Here is a 17,737-nt window from a genome sequence, read left to right on the forward strand (position 1 = left end):
GAAGGCATGAGAAGAAGCATGACCGCTGTGATAAATTTGGGCCAAAGCAAAAGTTTGCTGCATTTGGAAGAATGTAAATATTAATTGTGCAGTTAATGCTGTCCAGTCACTTCTATAAAAATCATGCCATTTTTTTTGTAGAACAGCTTAAGTACTTATCGATTGAGAACTTCTATAACTCCCAAAATGGAGGCATCCCCATATCTCTACAGGTATTTTAAATGAATTGAATTAATCATAGGCTTAAAAGTCTCTAGTGATCTTTGTTAAGTTTCCTGGGTTTAATTAAAACATCTGTGCAGTTTTAATTTATCGATTCATCCAACTCATATGTCATGTTTTTAACACACCCCAGCATGCTCTGCATCATTTTTAACCCGATTTCCACTTAACTAAAGCAATTAAATTCACCCCGGATTAATTAAAGCATCCATACTTTAGTGCTTAAGTCAGCGTGTGCTGCTTTCCCCAAATGGTTTCTGAATGTCAGAGATTTGACACACCTGATGGGTTTTTTGTCCTTCTGGAAATTCTTCTGTGGGTTTCCTCCTCGCTTGCTAATGTGCAGAGTTTGGGAGCTTGGTAGGGCTGGGTTTGGGCAACTGAAATGGGGAGAGCAGAGCTTGGCTGCTGGGAGACACAATCACTCTGGGTGCTGAGCTGGAGCCTGCCAGGGCACAGCAGCACTAGTGTTAAACCATTTATATCAGCTCTGTGTTCTCTAGCCAAAGCATTTCATGAAGAAACTACTAAACCACCTCATGTCAGTGCCAGTTTTTTCATAGTTGTTCATTCTCCTGCTTCTGGGTGAATTTCTAGAAGATAACTTCTGCTTGGAAGAACACGAGCTCTTAGAGCAACCTAAAAAGACTTTGTAGAGAATTGTCATTTGTTCTTAACATCTAATTGTTCTTAAGAATGTTTCAGCTTGATTGGAGTTAGTGAATTTACTGATCTCTGAAGAGCTGCCAGACTAGCCAAACACCATTATTCCTGGCTGTGCAAAAAGTAGGTTTGTGAGGCACAAAAAGCAGGTGAGAGCAAACACTCTTGGATTCATTCAGTCTCCCATTCCAGAATGATCTTCTTGGGTCTGATTTTTCTAGGGATGGAGCAGCTTCTCACAAGGAAAGTAGTATAAAATTACCATAAGCTAGTAAAAGAGAAACAAGGTAAATCATGGTCTTAGAAGTTACTTCAGATTTTCATATCCACAAATGAACTTCAGTAAAAACAAATAGGTTTGCAGACAAGTAGTGAAATGTGCAGCCAACAGATTGAAATAGATTTAAATAGAAAATATGAAGGGAAGTGTTGTCAAACAAAACCATTGTATTTTCAGGCTGCAACTAGATTTCTATGTCTTCTAATTTTTTAGAAATATCTGTGGGCAAATACTTGGTGCAACAAGGGATACAATAATTAAGGGCAAATATTTGGTGTGTAATATGACAGGGGATGTCTCAGTACTTTTTTGTTTATAATATTAATGTAAAGTCTAGAGCCAACATTTTGAAAAAGGTTGACAGCAATTAATTTTTTTAATAACTGGGCTGATTTTCTAAAATGCAAATGCTTTAGATTCCTCTGAGTATAGTGATTTTGTTGTTGTTAAGCCATTTAGATTAAGATTGTTCATACATAAATAGGTATGACTTCATTTTAGGAGAGCAGGAACTTGATTGTAGCTTTTGCAGTGAATCTAAAATTATTGGGGGCTTTGGTAGACAGTTGTAGCATTCAACTCATGCATCAGGAAAACACATCTTCACCTGATTAATTATTAATCTAATTTTTCCATGGTAGAGAAATTAATATGTGTAGTCTAAATGCTGCATATGCATCACCAACATAAAGACCACAATAAGAAAAATGCCAGTAGAGTGTGCCTCTGCTGTCATCTATCACGTTAGGAACCAGGTGGTTGTACACAACATTTGTCTTGGCTCTTTCCTCTTTTTCTGCTCCAATTTGGAGCTGGCTTGGAGTGCATTTATAGGCTTCAGATTAGACTGTCAAAAACTGGAATCCTTCTTCTTTATATGTTGGCAAAATCGTGCATAATCTCCCGGCAGTAGCAGCCTAATCTCTGCTAAAAGGAAGTCCAAGCATGAGGTATTACAGAGTCTGAATTAATTATCCACTGGAGGAACTGCACCCAGAAGGGTGGCTGGTAGGGCTCAGTGCTAAGAAGTTTGACCTACATCTGTCTTCAGTTCAATTCCTGGTGGTCAGTGGAAAAAAACCTACTTTAGTTTCAATAGGCAAGTGTGGATTTCACCCTTTTATATAACAAGGAATTTGTGCAATTCCATGTCCAAAGAGCATAGCAAGACTGCCCAAATGACTTCAGTGATTTTTTGTGACTGAAAATTACTTCCTCCTCCTAAACAGGAGCACCTACATATAAAAATAAATATTTTTCTTAGGTGTGGCAAAATTCCGTACAGTTCAACAAGGGCTGAACGTGTCTTACATAGGAGTATAAACAGTGTCTCTTCAGAATGTTTTTTGTCCAGAATGTGTTTATTTGTTTAGAGGGAAGTAAAGCTGTAATGGCTGAGACCAAAACTCCATTTCACCCAGGGTTTCAGCTATGATGGTGACATACTGCAGATGGCTGAGGATAAAATTTTTATTTGTCTGTGTTGCTTCTCCATTAAATTCTTCTATTTGCAGAGATATATGTGCTAGGACTTTCTACAACAGATGAAGGCTCTTTGTGTTCAGTAGCCTTTGCAGATTTTCATTCCATGAATTTGTTGAAATTCTATGATCCATCACAGAATATTCTTCCATGAGTTTCAATTTGTCAATTAATCTTGTTAAAATTGATGGAACAGTCAGCAGACCTCAGACACTTAGATGATTTCCATTTTCTTTTAGTTCAGTCTTAAGCTCACATTTGAACACTCAGTCCTGATTTTCCACACTATTTACATGGCGAACAGATAGCCAAGCTCATCTCTTTTGCACACCATCTTGTGGTAAGAAGAATGTGGCTTCTTTGCAGGATTGGGTAATGATTGCAATCATTATGGATACAGCCATTTTGGCCCTTACCCAAATACCACCCCTGCAGTTTTGTCATGGGCATCTCACCACAAAATTCTGTGGTACACATATTAAAAAATGAGATGGGACCCAAAATTATATTCTTCCTCTGCCATGTTTGAAAATTTACATTTGAATGTAAAGCTGAGCTGCTTGCAAAATAAGAATAATATAAGGACATGTCTTTTGACCTGGTCCAGGACAGGCAAGCATTGTAGATGCAAACTCAAAAACCTTTCCAGTCTGCATGTATTTGTGCCCAGAGACTGAAATAACTTTGAAGAGAAATATGCCAATGAGTCTGTTTTATGAGGAAGAACTGAAAAAACTCTACAGTAGAGAACTGACAGCCTTAATCCTGGTGGACTTTCTCTGCACCAGGGTAATGTTTGCTCTACAGCAAGAGAAACCAAGCCAGAGCTCTGCCTTCGCATCCTGTTTGGAGCTGCAGGTAGCAGGGGAAGGGCTCTCAACCCAGCAGCTGTGTAACTAATCCAAGTTCTTCAACAGCCTCCAAGAGCTTGTCACCTCACATGTCCTGTGCTGGCTTCTTGCCATGCTCCAGAAGAGCTGCTCTGTGAGGATGTGTGTGAGCACTGGAAGGGGATGTGAGGAGTGTGTACACAGACTGCAGCTGGGACACCCATGGCTTGTCTCTGGACAGAATGGTGGCTTTTGATGCCAGACTCTTTGGGCATTATCCCTGGCCATCTCCTCTCCTCATCCCTGTGTGATAGGCTGTTACCAAATCACCTTTCCTCATGCATCAGGGAATATGAACATAACTCCAAAACATCCTTTAGTGAGAGAACTTTTGGATGGATGTTTGGCTTGTCTTTCCTGCTCGGTTGATGTTCTGAAATATGTGCAGCCTGCAGGACTCAGAGATGTGTAGTTCATCAGCTGTGTCCCATGTTAAAAGCTTAGTCTTATTTTGTTCAAATACCAGTAAAGGGCATAATCCCAAAACCAAAGAAAGTTTAGGGTTAATAGCTGTTGTGCTTACCCAGACCTCACTCAGAGGATATATACCCTAAGTTGCCTGAGTGTTGCCATAACTACTCCTGAAGACCTCTGTGCACTTTTTGCCAGTGCTGCTGTGAGATATGCAATCGAGCTCTCAACAGAAATGAGATAGAACTTGGTTGTCCCATTACATAAATTTATTACATAAATTACATAAATTACATAAACCTTTATTCACATTGCTTCAACAAATTCTGAGCAATCGGTGCTGTCCTGGACCAGGGGCTGTCCACTTGACATGGGGAACAAAAGCAGTCCTAGATAACAAGAGATCCAGAATATTCTTGAGGAGTTTGCACATCAGCTGAAGCTGTCAGGATGTGAAATGAAGGTGGACTGTTTGGGTGTCATCCTGCAGCAATATGATCTAGGAGACAGGCACAGCAGAATTCATTTTAGGCTACCTGTTCCTGTTCTCTATAGAAGAGCAGCTTGATTGTTTCTCTTCCTCACACAGGACAGACTATAAACTCATAGCAAAAACAGTCATGAAGAACTACTTATTACAGCAGTGGCAAGCCAGCTTCTCATAATAACCTGGACCTTCTTGCATTCTTGCTTACATGTTTCTCCTGCAATCTTAGTGGCATGGAAGTCTTGGAAATGCTAAAATTCATCCCAGAATCTCTGTCATTTTTCTTATTCTCAAAGCGATATTCCTATAGTTTGCAAAATAACTCTAGCAGAGGGTTGTAGATTCAATTGTGGCTTTAAGTTGCAAGTGTCTTAACTATATCCACTCCATCCCTAAGGTTAAGTGACAGATTCTCTTGTTTGTCCAAAGTCAGTTCTGGTGTCACTGGCATCGTGACCGCCCTGGCAAACCCCTGCAGGCAGATTGCTGTTCAATTTACAGACAAGCTTCACAAGGACTGAACAGATCCATGAACCACAGCAAGACCTGTGACCTGATAGAAACATGAAGAGAGGAATGAAAAGCTGTGACATGGCTTTCAGCTTTTCTTAAATTCCTGAAGCACCATAGCAGAGTCAGGGAGCACTAAAAAACTGCTGTGGGAGCATTTTAGCCCAAGACCCAGCACCACCCAGTAACCTTTCTTCTGCCATGCCAGGCTCTGGTATCCCAGAAGTTGAACCCTGCAAATCCAGGTCAAAAGCAGGAGCTAAGAATGATTTGCCCACAGACAAGTTCCAAACTGCAGATGCACATCACCTTTAGCTGGACTGCAGTTACCCATTGCTTAATGAGACTTAGGGGCAAAGCAAGCAGAGAAGTGATCTTACAGCAGGTGTCTGGCACAGAATTACAGGTCCACACCACTCTAGCTAGGTCTAGACTGGTCACAGTTAAGTGCCTTGGGTGTCTTGGTTGTTTTGGTTTTCTCTTTTTATTTATTTTAAGAATGGTTTATTTCTGCTCAGTCCCTCTTTCAATGGAGTGTGCTATTTAAATAGAGTTATTGTGTTTATTTGAGGTTTCATGCCAGAGGAGAGGTTTACAGAACAGAAATCCTTTCAGGATTGAGTAGCATGCTGATCTGTAAAACAACAAAACAGAAGAGCTGTTCCTCACTTGTATCCATCTTGTGAGTCAGCTTGAAGTTTTTGTCCTTATGACTTGAATGAGTGTGGTTTGTCCAAGGAAAACTGCCTAATGCCCACAGATCCATTTAGCCTTCCTGAGACCTGTTCCCTCCATGCAGCTTCATCACAGCATGGTTAGGAGTTGGGTGGGCAGCACAAGAGTGTCCTAGTGCAGCTGGGGAATCCACACTGAGAAACCATCAGTAATGACAGCTCTGAGTCTCAGCAGTGGCATGGAAACATGTAGAGATCATAGAGAAACATTTGCATCCAGCAATATTTAATTCCTTCTGTGGTGGACTTGACCAAAGGGACTGCAAAAAGGCTTAACCACCACCTAAAGGAGCTGAGGTGTGCCTTCTCCTAGAGAGAGAGTTTTTGTGTTAAAGTGAGTTCCAAATAAAAGACCAGGGTCTGTACAATGTTTCAGGGTGTGCAAGATGACACCAAGAAATTTGCCACTCACAATCACTCCAGGTCTTCTGGACAGGCTGCCTTCTGATCACTGGCCCAAAATCCTCTACACTGTGCAGAGAGAGCAGGACAGAAAATACTGAACATATAGAACATATATCACATCTGAAATGAAAATGTTGCTGATGGAAATTGTATTTTATTCAAATTTCTGTTCATTTTGCAGTGCATATGAAAGCAACTGGACAAAACTTATAGTAAGAGAGAACACCAGGAATGCAGTAGAATGAAGTCCTCTTGCTACCAAAGGATGGATAATATGGATCTAAGACATAGGAGCAGTAACAAACCCCAAACTTCAGCATACTGACTTTGATATTGTTCTCCTGTAGAAGAAAAATAGGCCAAAAAATATTATACATATTATATGACATGCAGCCATGTATCTTTAGTCTTAATTGAAATCATTCTCAGCACTCTAAATTTTAGCTAACATTTCAGGTTAGAAATCTGAATTTCATTTTTTCTGATCAACTTTTTTTCAGATATCAAATAAGAAAATGCATAAAAAATCTATTCTGAAATGTGTTTTTGCAGCAAATCAATTGGACAGCTAAGATTAATAAGGATTGCAGGACTGAACAATGGAGAAGTTGAATAACTGGACCATTGCACATTTCTTTGTAGGAAATCAATTACTTGGGTTCTTCTTGATCATTCGGGTTAAAGGGATAATAGAAGCCAAGAAGACATTAGGACCTTTTAATGATTAATAGTAGCTTTTGAGTATATTTCTGGCACTGTAAAACCGGGTGTTCATTTCTAATTACTTTGAAAAGGGAAAAGACAGGGAAATACTTTTCTGTCTTTATCAAACTGCATCAGAGAGTAGAGCACAAAAGTGCTCCGAGCTTTTCTCAAAGACTCACTTCATTACTCCCATTTTCTGTTATTTCTCTGTTATTTTTGCTATTTCTCTGGCCAGTGACCACACAGCCAGTCTTTGACAGGCACAGAAGTTCACAGAGTGCCGTGTTGCCAAGGGCGACATGAGCACATAGGAGTGAGGATGACTTAGTGAAACATTTATATGCACCTGGGTTTTAATCAACTACTTGTTTCTTTCCATTGCTCTGCATATGTACAACATCTGATTCCTGGCACCCAAGACCTACTGACTACTTTTATTATTCCTAGGCTTCTCTTCATTTGCATAAATGAATATTTGCTCAGAACGTATTACTCCCTTGAACAGTGCAATGGTGAGGGGTGATGGTTAATGGTGCTTTCTCGCCAGTACACACAGGGCAAAAGCTGTCACTGGGATTCAGGGAAACAAGTTTTAGCAGGGATAGTGGTGGCAAGATGCATTTGTAGTCACTGAAAGCTTGTGTCATTCTTGTGCTCAAGATTCTTGCTCTGAAAACCAAAGGGTCTAAAAAAGACTGGGGACATTACTTGTAAGAAGTGTTATGGTAGAAGAAAGATGCCATATAAAAAGCTATTGTGGGGGCTGAATGTTTTGTGTTCTATCTGAAAATTGGATGTTACCTAGAGGAAACAAAGCAGAGTAATGTCAAACTCAAATCTGTCCACGTTACCTCATTAATTATCCCAAACATTATCAGCATTCTCCAAAGAATAGCAGTTGTATTCTCAGAATGCCCAACACATATGTGCTTTATTAAGTAACAATCAAATTATTTGTTTGGGAAACGAAGAACTGAACCACTACGAATTATCTCAGATTTTTTTTTTATTTTTATATAAATGTTTGATAGTGGATTTTTAGTGCACTTTTACACAACTACATGCATGACCCTGTGTGTTGTTTTTGTTTTCATTCCATTTTCCAGCTGCCTGCCCGGTTCTGTGCAGTGGCAATGGTCAGTACTCCAAAGGCACCTGCTTGTGCTACAGTGGCTGGAAAGGTCCAGAATGTGATGTGCCCATCAGCCAGTGCATTGACCCCTCATGTGGAGGTCATGGTTCCTGCATCGAAGGGAACTGTGTCTGTTCTGTGGGCTATAAAGGAGAAAACTGTGAGGAAGGTAGGATAATTATTTTCTCTGTTGTTAGTTTGTTTTCTGGATCTGGGAGTTATTTATTGGTCAGGAAAAATGGAAAGAATAGAATAAAAATCCAAGCATAAAATTGCTGCAGCAGGTAAAAGAGGGTAAAAATGTAGTCTAACACAATTTTACTGATGTATCAGAATTCAGGCCTTCTGTATACATTGCTTTGCAGTATTAAGAGTGTCTGCCACAAGTAAACCTGAATAATTCCTTTGTGAAGAGCTAAGAAAAGTCTTTTCTTATGGATTGTGTTTACTGAACAATTTAGATGTGAAATGCAGAGGAAAAAGGAGGGAAAATGCAGAGGAAAAAGGTAGACAAAATTGTACATCTTCAACTTCACACAAAGCACATATCAATCACTATTAAGACAGAAACTGATGAAAAATATTCAAAAGACTTGGATATCCATGTTACTTACAGACTTAATGTGGGGCAAATTACTCCTGTTGGCTTCTATCATATGGGATTAAGGGAAGGTGGATGGCACACACCACCAATAACTGTCCTTTAAATGCAGAAAAGCTTTTCAGGTTGGAAGTGTCCAATTCCTTGAGTATGTAGAATGAACAAATTTTTAAAAATAACCCATGCAAAATATGTTCATAGATTAAGCTCAACACTAGATGCATTCACAGAGTTTTCTGTTAGAATGCACAATGTAAATTGGAATGCTTTTCTTTATTAATTACTGCGCTCCAGAGTTTATCAATCCTCCAAAGAGAGAAGCAGCTCGAGTGCTAAAGTGATAGGGCTGGGATGTCATGTTGTTAGGACTGAGGAGTCTCTCTGGATTATTCTGAATGGGTTGCAGAGCTGCATTGATACTGTGCATATCGATTTTTATCCTACCCTTACAACTGTCTCTCCCATCAGAAAACAAAGGGAAGAAAACTGTGAATAAACAAACCATGGGTTTTATTTTTAGGACCTCAGTTATCACCTTTAGGACAAGATCTTGCATTAGCCTGAGTGAACTTGTGGTAAAAGTTCAAAAGTAAAAAAAAAACAAACCAAGGATCTTCACTGGTGGCATGGCAATTGTTTGTTCAGTTCACTCCTGTCACCTTCTTCCACTAAATCTAACACTTGTTATTAGAGCTTTTCTCCAGAATTCAGTTGAAGCCAAGAAGTTTTGCATTGTTTTTAATGTATTACATTTTAAACTATATCCAGAAAAGGCTGTACTGTCCTTTTTTCCTCTCTTAGACCTGATAGTTCTCAGTTCACCCTGAGTGCATGATACTAGGAGATACTCAAAAATTATCCAAAATGCTTTGCTTTAAATATCATTCTCATCAAAATCATAGATGGAAAAGACTGTCTTTAACATGTTCTACAGCACCCAATCTATTCTCCAGGAATGCAGAACCTCTCTTTCTGGTACTAACTGCAATTGTTTGCTTGGTCTCATTGAGTTTTATACATTTCATCGTATTTTCTGTTGTTGTATAAACGCTTGTGTTATGAGAGAGATTGTGGTAGATAGCCTAAAATGATCTTTGTTTTATTTAATTCAGGAAATTTTACCTTGCAAGCCATTCCTCCCTCACTGTGATTGTAATTTCCTTGATTGTACTTGCATGGAATTCTCTCTCTGCTTTCAGTTCTCTAGAATGGCTGTGGTCTGTCTGGGCCATGGATCCCCATGGATCTATCTGCCTTGGATCCCCAAACTCCTGTAAGACAAATGGGCTCCTGTAGTGCTTAATCCATTTTATCCTCAGGTGAATGTTTGGAACGGTGAAGCAAACACATCAGCAGCTCCAGAGAAGTTTCTAGAAAAAGCCAATGCAGGCCTTGTTTGCAAAGGTGCTGTGGTAACTCCAGCCAAAATTGGGAGCACAACAAAACCAGTCAAGTCCACAGAGCTTTTTGGGAGGTGAATGGCTGTGTGAGATGAAAGGACATACATCATTTAATCAACACTGTGCTGGGAAGGAAACGTCTCTTCCCAAAAAGATAAATGTATTACAAAGGCAGGAGGTATCGATTGCAAACTTGGAAGGGGCCAATACCATGACAAGAAAGGTTACTTCAACCTTTTGCATATATGATTGGGCAATAAATAAGTCAATGAATTAATTTGCAAATAAATAAAAATCAACCACCATGTTTCTATTCTAAAATTCCATTTCTTTTGCACATATTTCTCACATTCATTCAAGTGTTATGAGAGAAAGGGTACACCATGAAGTGGTGTCTCTCTAATAAATCATCTAGTCTTAGTTAAAGTTTTTGCATGAATAGAAAATTTACACTTTTAATGGTAGAATGATAGAAATAATATTTCTGTATTTAGATATAATATATGAAATCTCCTCTATTGATTTGAACTTCCAAAAGAAATGGCAAAGGTTGATTCATTTGCCATTTTCCAACTAGGATATTGAATTAGAATAAGTGGGTCAGCAATTTTTATTTTTTTTTTCCCAATAGCTTTTTATTTCTGATATTCATCATGGTTATATTGTTCAAACAATTTACCTGAAATGTAAGTGACACCAAAATCAATATTTTTGATGCACAATTTTTGCAGCATAAACACTGTTTTTCTATTAACAAATTTGCACAGAAGATGAAGTGGGGTATTTGTCAGGCTTCATTCAGTCTGCTTTGGGGGGACACAAGTGAAATTGCCAAATTAGGTTAAGTTAAGGCTGGTTTTCTTGTCACTTTCCTGGTCGAGTCATTTTTCAATGACATTTAACTTTGTAAGTGTAATTCATGGCTCTTTGGGGACTTCATGGTACATATTGTTCAGAAAACTCCTTGACCTCCTTTTTTGTCCTTAAGGATATAAATTGCTTTCAGTACCTTTTTTTGTCAAATCTACAGAGGGCCCAACACTAAATGAGCTCTAATGATCTGAGCTGCCAGGGGGCTGTGAGTTCCGAGCCTGAGGTACTTGCTAAGGCTCATTCTCCTTTGTTTAAACACCAAAGACGGTCCATTTATAAATCCTGATTAAATACCATTGTAAACCCTGCTACACCTCAGGGCCAGAACCTCTGCAACACAAGTCAGTGCAGTTCTATTGCAGGTAATCACATTATGCTAATTTCAACAGCGAGGATCTGGCCCGAGATGATAACTCTGAGCATGTATTAAAATAGAACCAGACTGGAGCTCAGAGGAAAAACTCTCCTCAGTTTAAACTTTGAAAGCTACTACTTACCCAGATGATAGAACAAAACAGCTGTAAAGCACATTTGTCTAGAACAAAGGACAAAGGTGTTTAGTGTGTTATCCTGTAAAACAAGGAAGATTGGGAGCTCAGAGGCATTGATAGGCTCATTCTGCAGAAATAAATCAAAGCTGCATGAGCACTGTAATTCGGGATAGAGGGAAGACAGTTAATTTGTGTAGCAGAAGGTGGTGTTTTTCATATGCTCCACATTCCTTTCATTAGTGCTTTCATTTGAGAAGGAAGATGATACATTCCTGACAAGGAGAGTACATTATGACTTATCATTATCTCCTAAAGTTAGCTGTCCTATAACAATGTTATACACGTATTATCCTTCTACATTTTCTGTTAAAATACATATTCTAAAGAAAACTAGAATAGAGCAAATGTAGGGGGGAAGTAACCTTCATCCTTAAAATAGATTGACTTAAGTTTTTGTGTACTGTACCTCTTCATTCAATCAGTCTGTTTGATGACAGCTCTGTGTCTGTTGAGTTCAACAGAAATTGTATAAAAGATGAATTAGAAACTTCAGACAAGTTATAATTTGTCTAATCACAAAGAAGCAGTAACAATACAGGACAAGCACTCTGTATAATTTAAAACAGTTAATGAATTTATCAACTTTGAGGTGAACCACAAACCAATCTTGGTTTACCTATAAATACAAAAATGCATTATAATTTTTTCATGTCCAATTAACTCAGCTTTAAATCTTAAAAAAAAAAGAAAAAGCAAACTCAAAACTATAGCCAATGTCATCATTAAAATGAAAATCTTGTAAGAAATGTTACAATTAATTTATTCCTGTACTACTGTATTCTGAATTCTGTACTACTGTATTCTGGTAACTCATTTTATTGCATCTCTAAATATCCCTGTCTCAATCCTCTGCCTATATACTTGCTTTAAATGTTCTGCAACTAAATAAAATAGCTTGACAAGGCTCTATGTTTTTATAGAAAAGTTGAGATTTGAAAGATCAAGTATTGTTCACATCAGGTGGAGTGAAAATGTCTCTGCCTTAATTTAGAAGGATCAGTTTGGAAGAGATGAGAGATAAATCACTTTCATTATAAACTCAGATCTTCCTGGAGCAGCAAGAGAGAATGCAAATCATTCTTGGTCCTGCTGTTGTGAGCTAATATATACCAGTCATGAGATGAATTCAAGTTATTTAAGACATGAATTTGACCTTGGCCTTCAATTCCACAGCAAAAGGCACTTGGTAAAGCCTCCATGTGGATATTGGCAATAAAGCATAGTATTGTTATGCAGATTCTTGATATAAGATGAAAATTTGGAAACTCATAATGTTACTGATAAAGTTTATTTGAAAGACAGCTTGTAACATTCCTTTATAGGACTGAAATAGCAACTGAGATGCCATTGCATCATTTTCCATCATAACTATTTTCATTTGTTGTTTCTGGGTTGAAATCCATATCTCTATCTGGTTTTACTTTTTTAAGAGAAACAATCTGCTGGTTTAGAACCAGGGCTCTCAGTTGCACAGCTCAGCTGCTAATGGAGCATGGATCAAACATTCAGAAGTGCCTGAATGATTAGGAGTCTAAATGAAGCTGAAAGCCACTGACATTTTGACTTCTGTGTACTTGAAGTGGCTGCCCTAATGTTCAAACAACGCTCTAACATTTCAGTAGTAATAATAGCAGTTTTTTATAAAGATACTCCAAGTAAAAAATCCTTTAAAACTGCAAATTATAAACTTATTTCGTAATTGAAATGCAGTTCATGGGTCATTGGAGCTTCAGTGTATTTCAGAAGAAATGTCTGCAGGTTTATGTGTGGAACTCTGAGTATATATAGATATTTAAGTGCTATTTTTAAGCCTTCATGCTTCTCCATCACAGCACTCCTGCAGTAAACTGTCACTGCACAGTCAAACCCTGTTTGATTTATTTAATGTAAAATGCAAATTCCTTGACTTTCCCATTCTCACACCAGGTATTAATATGAGTTGGAGAGCCAGCTCGATTTGCTTTGTTTCTCCCCGCGGTACAGCCTTTTCAGAGCAGGTTCCCAAGCATCCCCTTGCGTGGAGTGACGCCTGTGTACGTGGTTTTTGTTCTCTCCCGCAGTGGATTGCTTGGACCCGACGTGCTCCAACCACGGGGTGTGTGTGAACGGGGAATGTCTGTGCAGCCCAGGCTGGGGAGGAGTGAACTGCGAGCTGCCCAGAGCCCAGTGCCCCGACCAGTGCAGCGGGCACGGCTCCTACCTGCCTGACACGGGGCTCTGCAGCTGTGACCCCAACTGGATGGGCCCCGACTGCTCCGTTGGTAAGAAAAAGAGTTTTTCCTCATTTTGCCATCACCTTGCAAATAATATCTTGTTAATGTTTTGTTAATATTTTACTACCAAGTTTGAAATGCAAGAAAAATTTGGAAAGTTGACTTTGTTACAGTTTAATTGTGTAATTGGTACACATTTAATTTAATTTAAATGTTACATGATTGTAACTTTTTTTAATTTTGTTGGGAAGAAGTGTGTATATACGTCTATATATATATTTTCATTGCATCCTTAATTTAGGGCTGTGAGGTGGGTGCAAGTTAGGAGTTTGTGTTTTGTTCTAACACTGATTCTCTTTTAGACTGAAAAAGTTACATAAGTGTACTTCTGTTTCCCAGCTGTAAATGAAAACATCCATCATTTATGGGAAAAAATATACAGGGAATTTTGCTTTTACATTGCCAGTTGAACCTTGAGATGGTCCCGTAGGTCAAAACTAAGTCTCTCAAAACAATATTTACATTTCTCACAGTTATTCAGTTATTTCCAAAGATTAATCAGCTGGAATACCCTACCAGTGACATGAATATCAAGATGTGTTTTCTGCTTTATGAATAAGCAGTCTAAAAAAATTCAAGAATGAGAGTTTGGCTGCCACTTTCTTTGGCGATGCATGGGGCAAAAGATCCTTCTGCTTATCTGCAACTTCAGCTGGCAGAGAGTAGTAGAATATTTGGAGTGAGACACCGGATAACTGACCATGTTAGTAATAGGAATCCAAAATCTCTCCTTTGAAAGTGACTTTTACCCATCATTCTAAATGACCACGAATTGCTGCCATTCTCTGCCAAATGAGTTTTAGGTGAGTTTCAGTCTCAATTCTTAGCAGATCAATATCTGTCAAGATCAGCGAGGTGCAGGTTGGAGTGAAGCAGAGCCGCCTGCTCCCCTCCCCTGCTGTTGGGGACAGCACCTCTGACACGTTTGTGTCGGCCTGGAGGATGCAGCTCTGCCCAGTGCACATCAGCAGACTTTCAGAAACTGATGCCTTGGAGTGGCTACCTAGAGCAGAGGCTAGACAAGGTTAAGAGAATAAAGTTTGTATTTATTAAAGAGCTTCTATAGATACACCTTGGGCACTCAGAAGCCTCTGAGGGGCTACACCCAAGCTGGAAGATGGGCACGAGTTTTTCAGACAATTTTAAGTTTGGTTCATTTACATATAAGGGGTTAATTCTACAATTACACCTTCAGGTAATGAAGTCATTTACCCCCAGTTTGCTCCCCCCAGATTCACTTTTGATAATACTCTTCAGGGCCTGAGGCTGTAGGGTGTCCTTGAGTTTCAGGTCTAGAGGAATTGTTTTGTCTGACCAACATGTGTAGACAGTAGACATTCCACTTTATATGGAATTTAGAATTATGTACTAATGCATACAGGATTTGAAAAATATAAAGCCTAAAACCTTAAGCCATCAAAACTACTTTTAATTTAGCTTGCTTTTAAACAAAATCTAAACGCCGGTTTTCATCGGAACATGAGAGGCCAGCCTTTGAGAGGCTGCCGTTTTGAGCAGAGGTGTTTTGAGCGCTCCCCTTCCCTCGAGGCTGGCTGTGACTGCTGTTCTCTCTCCTAGAACTGGCTGTGACTGCTGTTCTCTCTCCTAGAAGTGTGCTCGGTGGACTGTGGCACCCACGGCGTGTGCATCGGCGGGGCCTGTCGCTGCGAGGAGGGCTGGACAGGAGCGGGCTGTGACCAGCGCGTGTGCCACCCCCGCTGCACGGAGCACGGGACTTGTAAAGATGGGAAGTGTGAATGCAGAGAGGGCTGGAATGGGGAGCACTGCACCATTGGTAGGCAAACGACAGGCACCGAAACAGGCACATATTGCTTTCTTTTCATAAATCGTAGAGACATAGTTGCTGTCGTGGGCTGTAATGGGCTGTTCCCTTAAGGACCCAGGTGCTCTCAGATATTAACCCTGACTCAAACTCTGTTGGGGGAAATGCAGATAGGCCCTTGGAATCATTTCAAATCAGTAACAAACTGGTTTATGGAGAAAAAAAACAAAAACAAAAACAACACAACAACTAATTCCACGTTAGTAAGTAAAGATGTAACAAATGGTACCATGTGTGATATCAACAAATACAATACATGGTACTATGGATGATATCAGTCCAGTCCCAGTTGGGCTCTGTCAGACTGGGAAGTTCAAAAAGGTCATCCTTACACAAAGCAATGATGTTCTATCCTCTTAATTACCATGCCTGAAAATTTACTCTAAAGAGGAATTAATTGTTCCTAAGTGAAGTTCTTTATTTTGTCTCTACAAGCAGTCAGGCAGTCTATTTGGATTGTTTTGAAAAGTTACTCAAAACAAAGAAGAAAACTATTTTCTCTGAGCTATAATCAAAAATGGGAAATTCTCAGTGATCACATCCCTTCTGAGAAGTCTAAGCAGATTTATCTGAAACAGGAGTATCCCCTCTACTGAGACTGTGAGGTTCAGGCAAGTGTGCTTTTCTCCAGAGAATTTTTGGAGAGCTGTGAAGTATGCCTTTGAAGAAATCTGGTGAACCCAAATCCAAAGCCACGTTGTTTTCATTATCTCAAGGTGGTGAATTTAAGAAAGAAAAGAGTAGGTCACTTGAGATTTTCATGGCAGTCAGGGACCCTAATGGGACAGTCCTATTACAAGTGAATTGTTATTTCTTTACTTAAACGTATGGTGAGATTCTTGCATCCCTCAAGCTATTTTTCTTTTTCATTCCCCTCTGATTTCTCTTTGGATATACAAAGCATTTCCAATACACACATGAGTTGGAAACTAAAAGTATACTCCTATTGGAGAGATTTAAAAAAAAAAAAAAAGAAAAATTGATACATATTTTCAGGGCATTTCCTTTGATGTTGTGGTGCTGCATGCTTCCACCACACTGTGCTAATATGATTTAAATCAAAGCTTTTATGACTGAACACTTTGTGACCAGCAGAGATGCAGAGTGTTTTTTCATAATTGCTTTCAGACTTCCATCATATCAACATACCTCTGCTAGATTAATCCAGGCATTTTGTTTTCAAAGTTCTTCCCAGATCTTTACAAAATGCCTAGTATGTAATTTTTTCATTAAATTCTGTAATAATTGCTTATTTCAGAAGTTGATGCTTCGCACAAAATTTGTTTTGCTTTATAATCTCTTAGTAATGTGCCAATGTTTAGAAGTAATTAGTGTATGTAAAGTCTTCATTACTGTGCAGACAAAAAGATGCCTTTTACCAAGATCTCAAAAGTATCCTGAAAATTGCAAACTGAACTAGTGAACTCTGAAGTGAGATCTTAAGTCTAATTTCCAGAGCCTTGAACTAGATATCTTCCTTATTATTGATGTATATAATCAATTCTTTCCAGAGGAAGGGTGATACTTCTAAAGTGATTAAAATATGCATAAGCTTTTATTATTTGGTGTGTGTTACACAGATTTTCTTGAAACTTAATGTGGTCCTGCCTGTGGCAAAGATGAGACTAGTGCAGAAAATTCAGGTATGCCCTTCTAGTTATCACGGATGAAATTTGTGCAGTCAGAAGTCGTCTGTTGCATGCAGACAGATATTCTTGTGACAGGCCTGTATTGGTAGGAATTTTCACATGGTCGTGTCCTGAGGCCATTTACAAAAGCACAAAGGCTGATGCCTGGAATGGGATTGAGTTCAGAGGGACAACTCAGTGTGATCCCAGTGGTTCGTGTTACATGGAGCTGAAACACAGAGTTCAGAGGAAAAGGAAGGTAAAAGGGATTTTTGTCAGTATTGGTACAAAATTTCTAGAGGTTGCCACTGGAAAATCTGTGCTCAGAGTGAATTGATACTTTGATACAATGATGAGTTGCTCAAGATGTTTTAAACGTTGCTGTGAAGAACTAAAGTGCACTTAAATTTTACAGAAACTCACTGTCATTTAGAGTACTGCCTTTATGGTTTCATTTTCAGCTGAAAGTTTGTCACACCATTTAATGTCAGAGTTACTGAGGTGTGTCTGCCTAAAGAGATTTTTGTCCTAAGGCAGAAAATGCAAATCCTGTAGGAGAGGTTATTTACTCTGAATTTCCATTTTTGCTGCAGCTAGTCTGAAGTGAAGTCAGCAGAAAAACTTGCTTTGATTCCAGTGACTTTAGT

At 39.0% G+C, this 17,737-nt stretch overlaps 1 protein-coding gene across 20 annotated transcripts in view; it reads left to right on the top strand.

Annotated features, from left to right (window-relative positions):
* The window catches only part of TENM2 (teneurin transmembrane protein 2), a 618,690-nt gene that overhangs the window by 527,810 nt on the left and 73,143 nt on the right, over positions 1 to 17,737 (top strand). For 13 of the 20 annotated variants that reach the window (XM_086851648.1, XM_086851650.1, XM_086851652.1 and 10 more), the window contains 3 exons: positions 7,896 to 8,090; positions 13,407 to 13,607; positions 15,229 to 15,441. In XM_086851648.1, coding sequence (XP_086707774.1) covers positions 7,896 to 8,090; positions 13,407 to 13,607; positions 15,229 to 15,441 — 609 coding nt within the window. The remainder of the gene's footprint in view (positions 1 to 7,895; positions 8,091 to 13,406; positions 13,608 to 15,228; positions 15,442 to 17,737) is intronic. The other 7 variants (XM_086851649.1, XM_086851651.1, XM_086851653.1 and 4 more) reach the window with 1 other exon arrangement.

The sequence above is a fragment of the Cyanistes caeruleus genome, chromosome 15, assembly GCF_971803275.1.
Source record: "Cyanistes caeruleus chromosome 15, bCyaCae1.hap1.1, whole genome shotgun sequence".
Lineage (NCBI taxonomy): Eukaryota > Metazoa > Chordata > Aves > Passeriformes > Paridae > Cyanistes > Cyanistes caeruleus.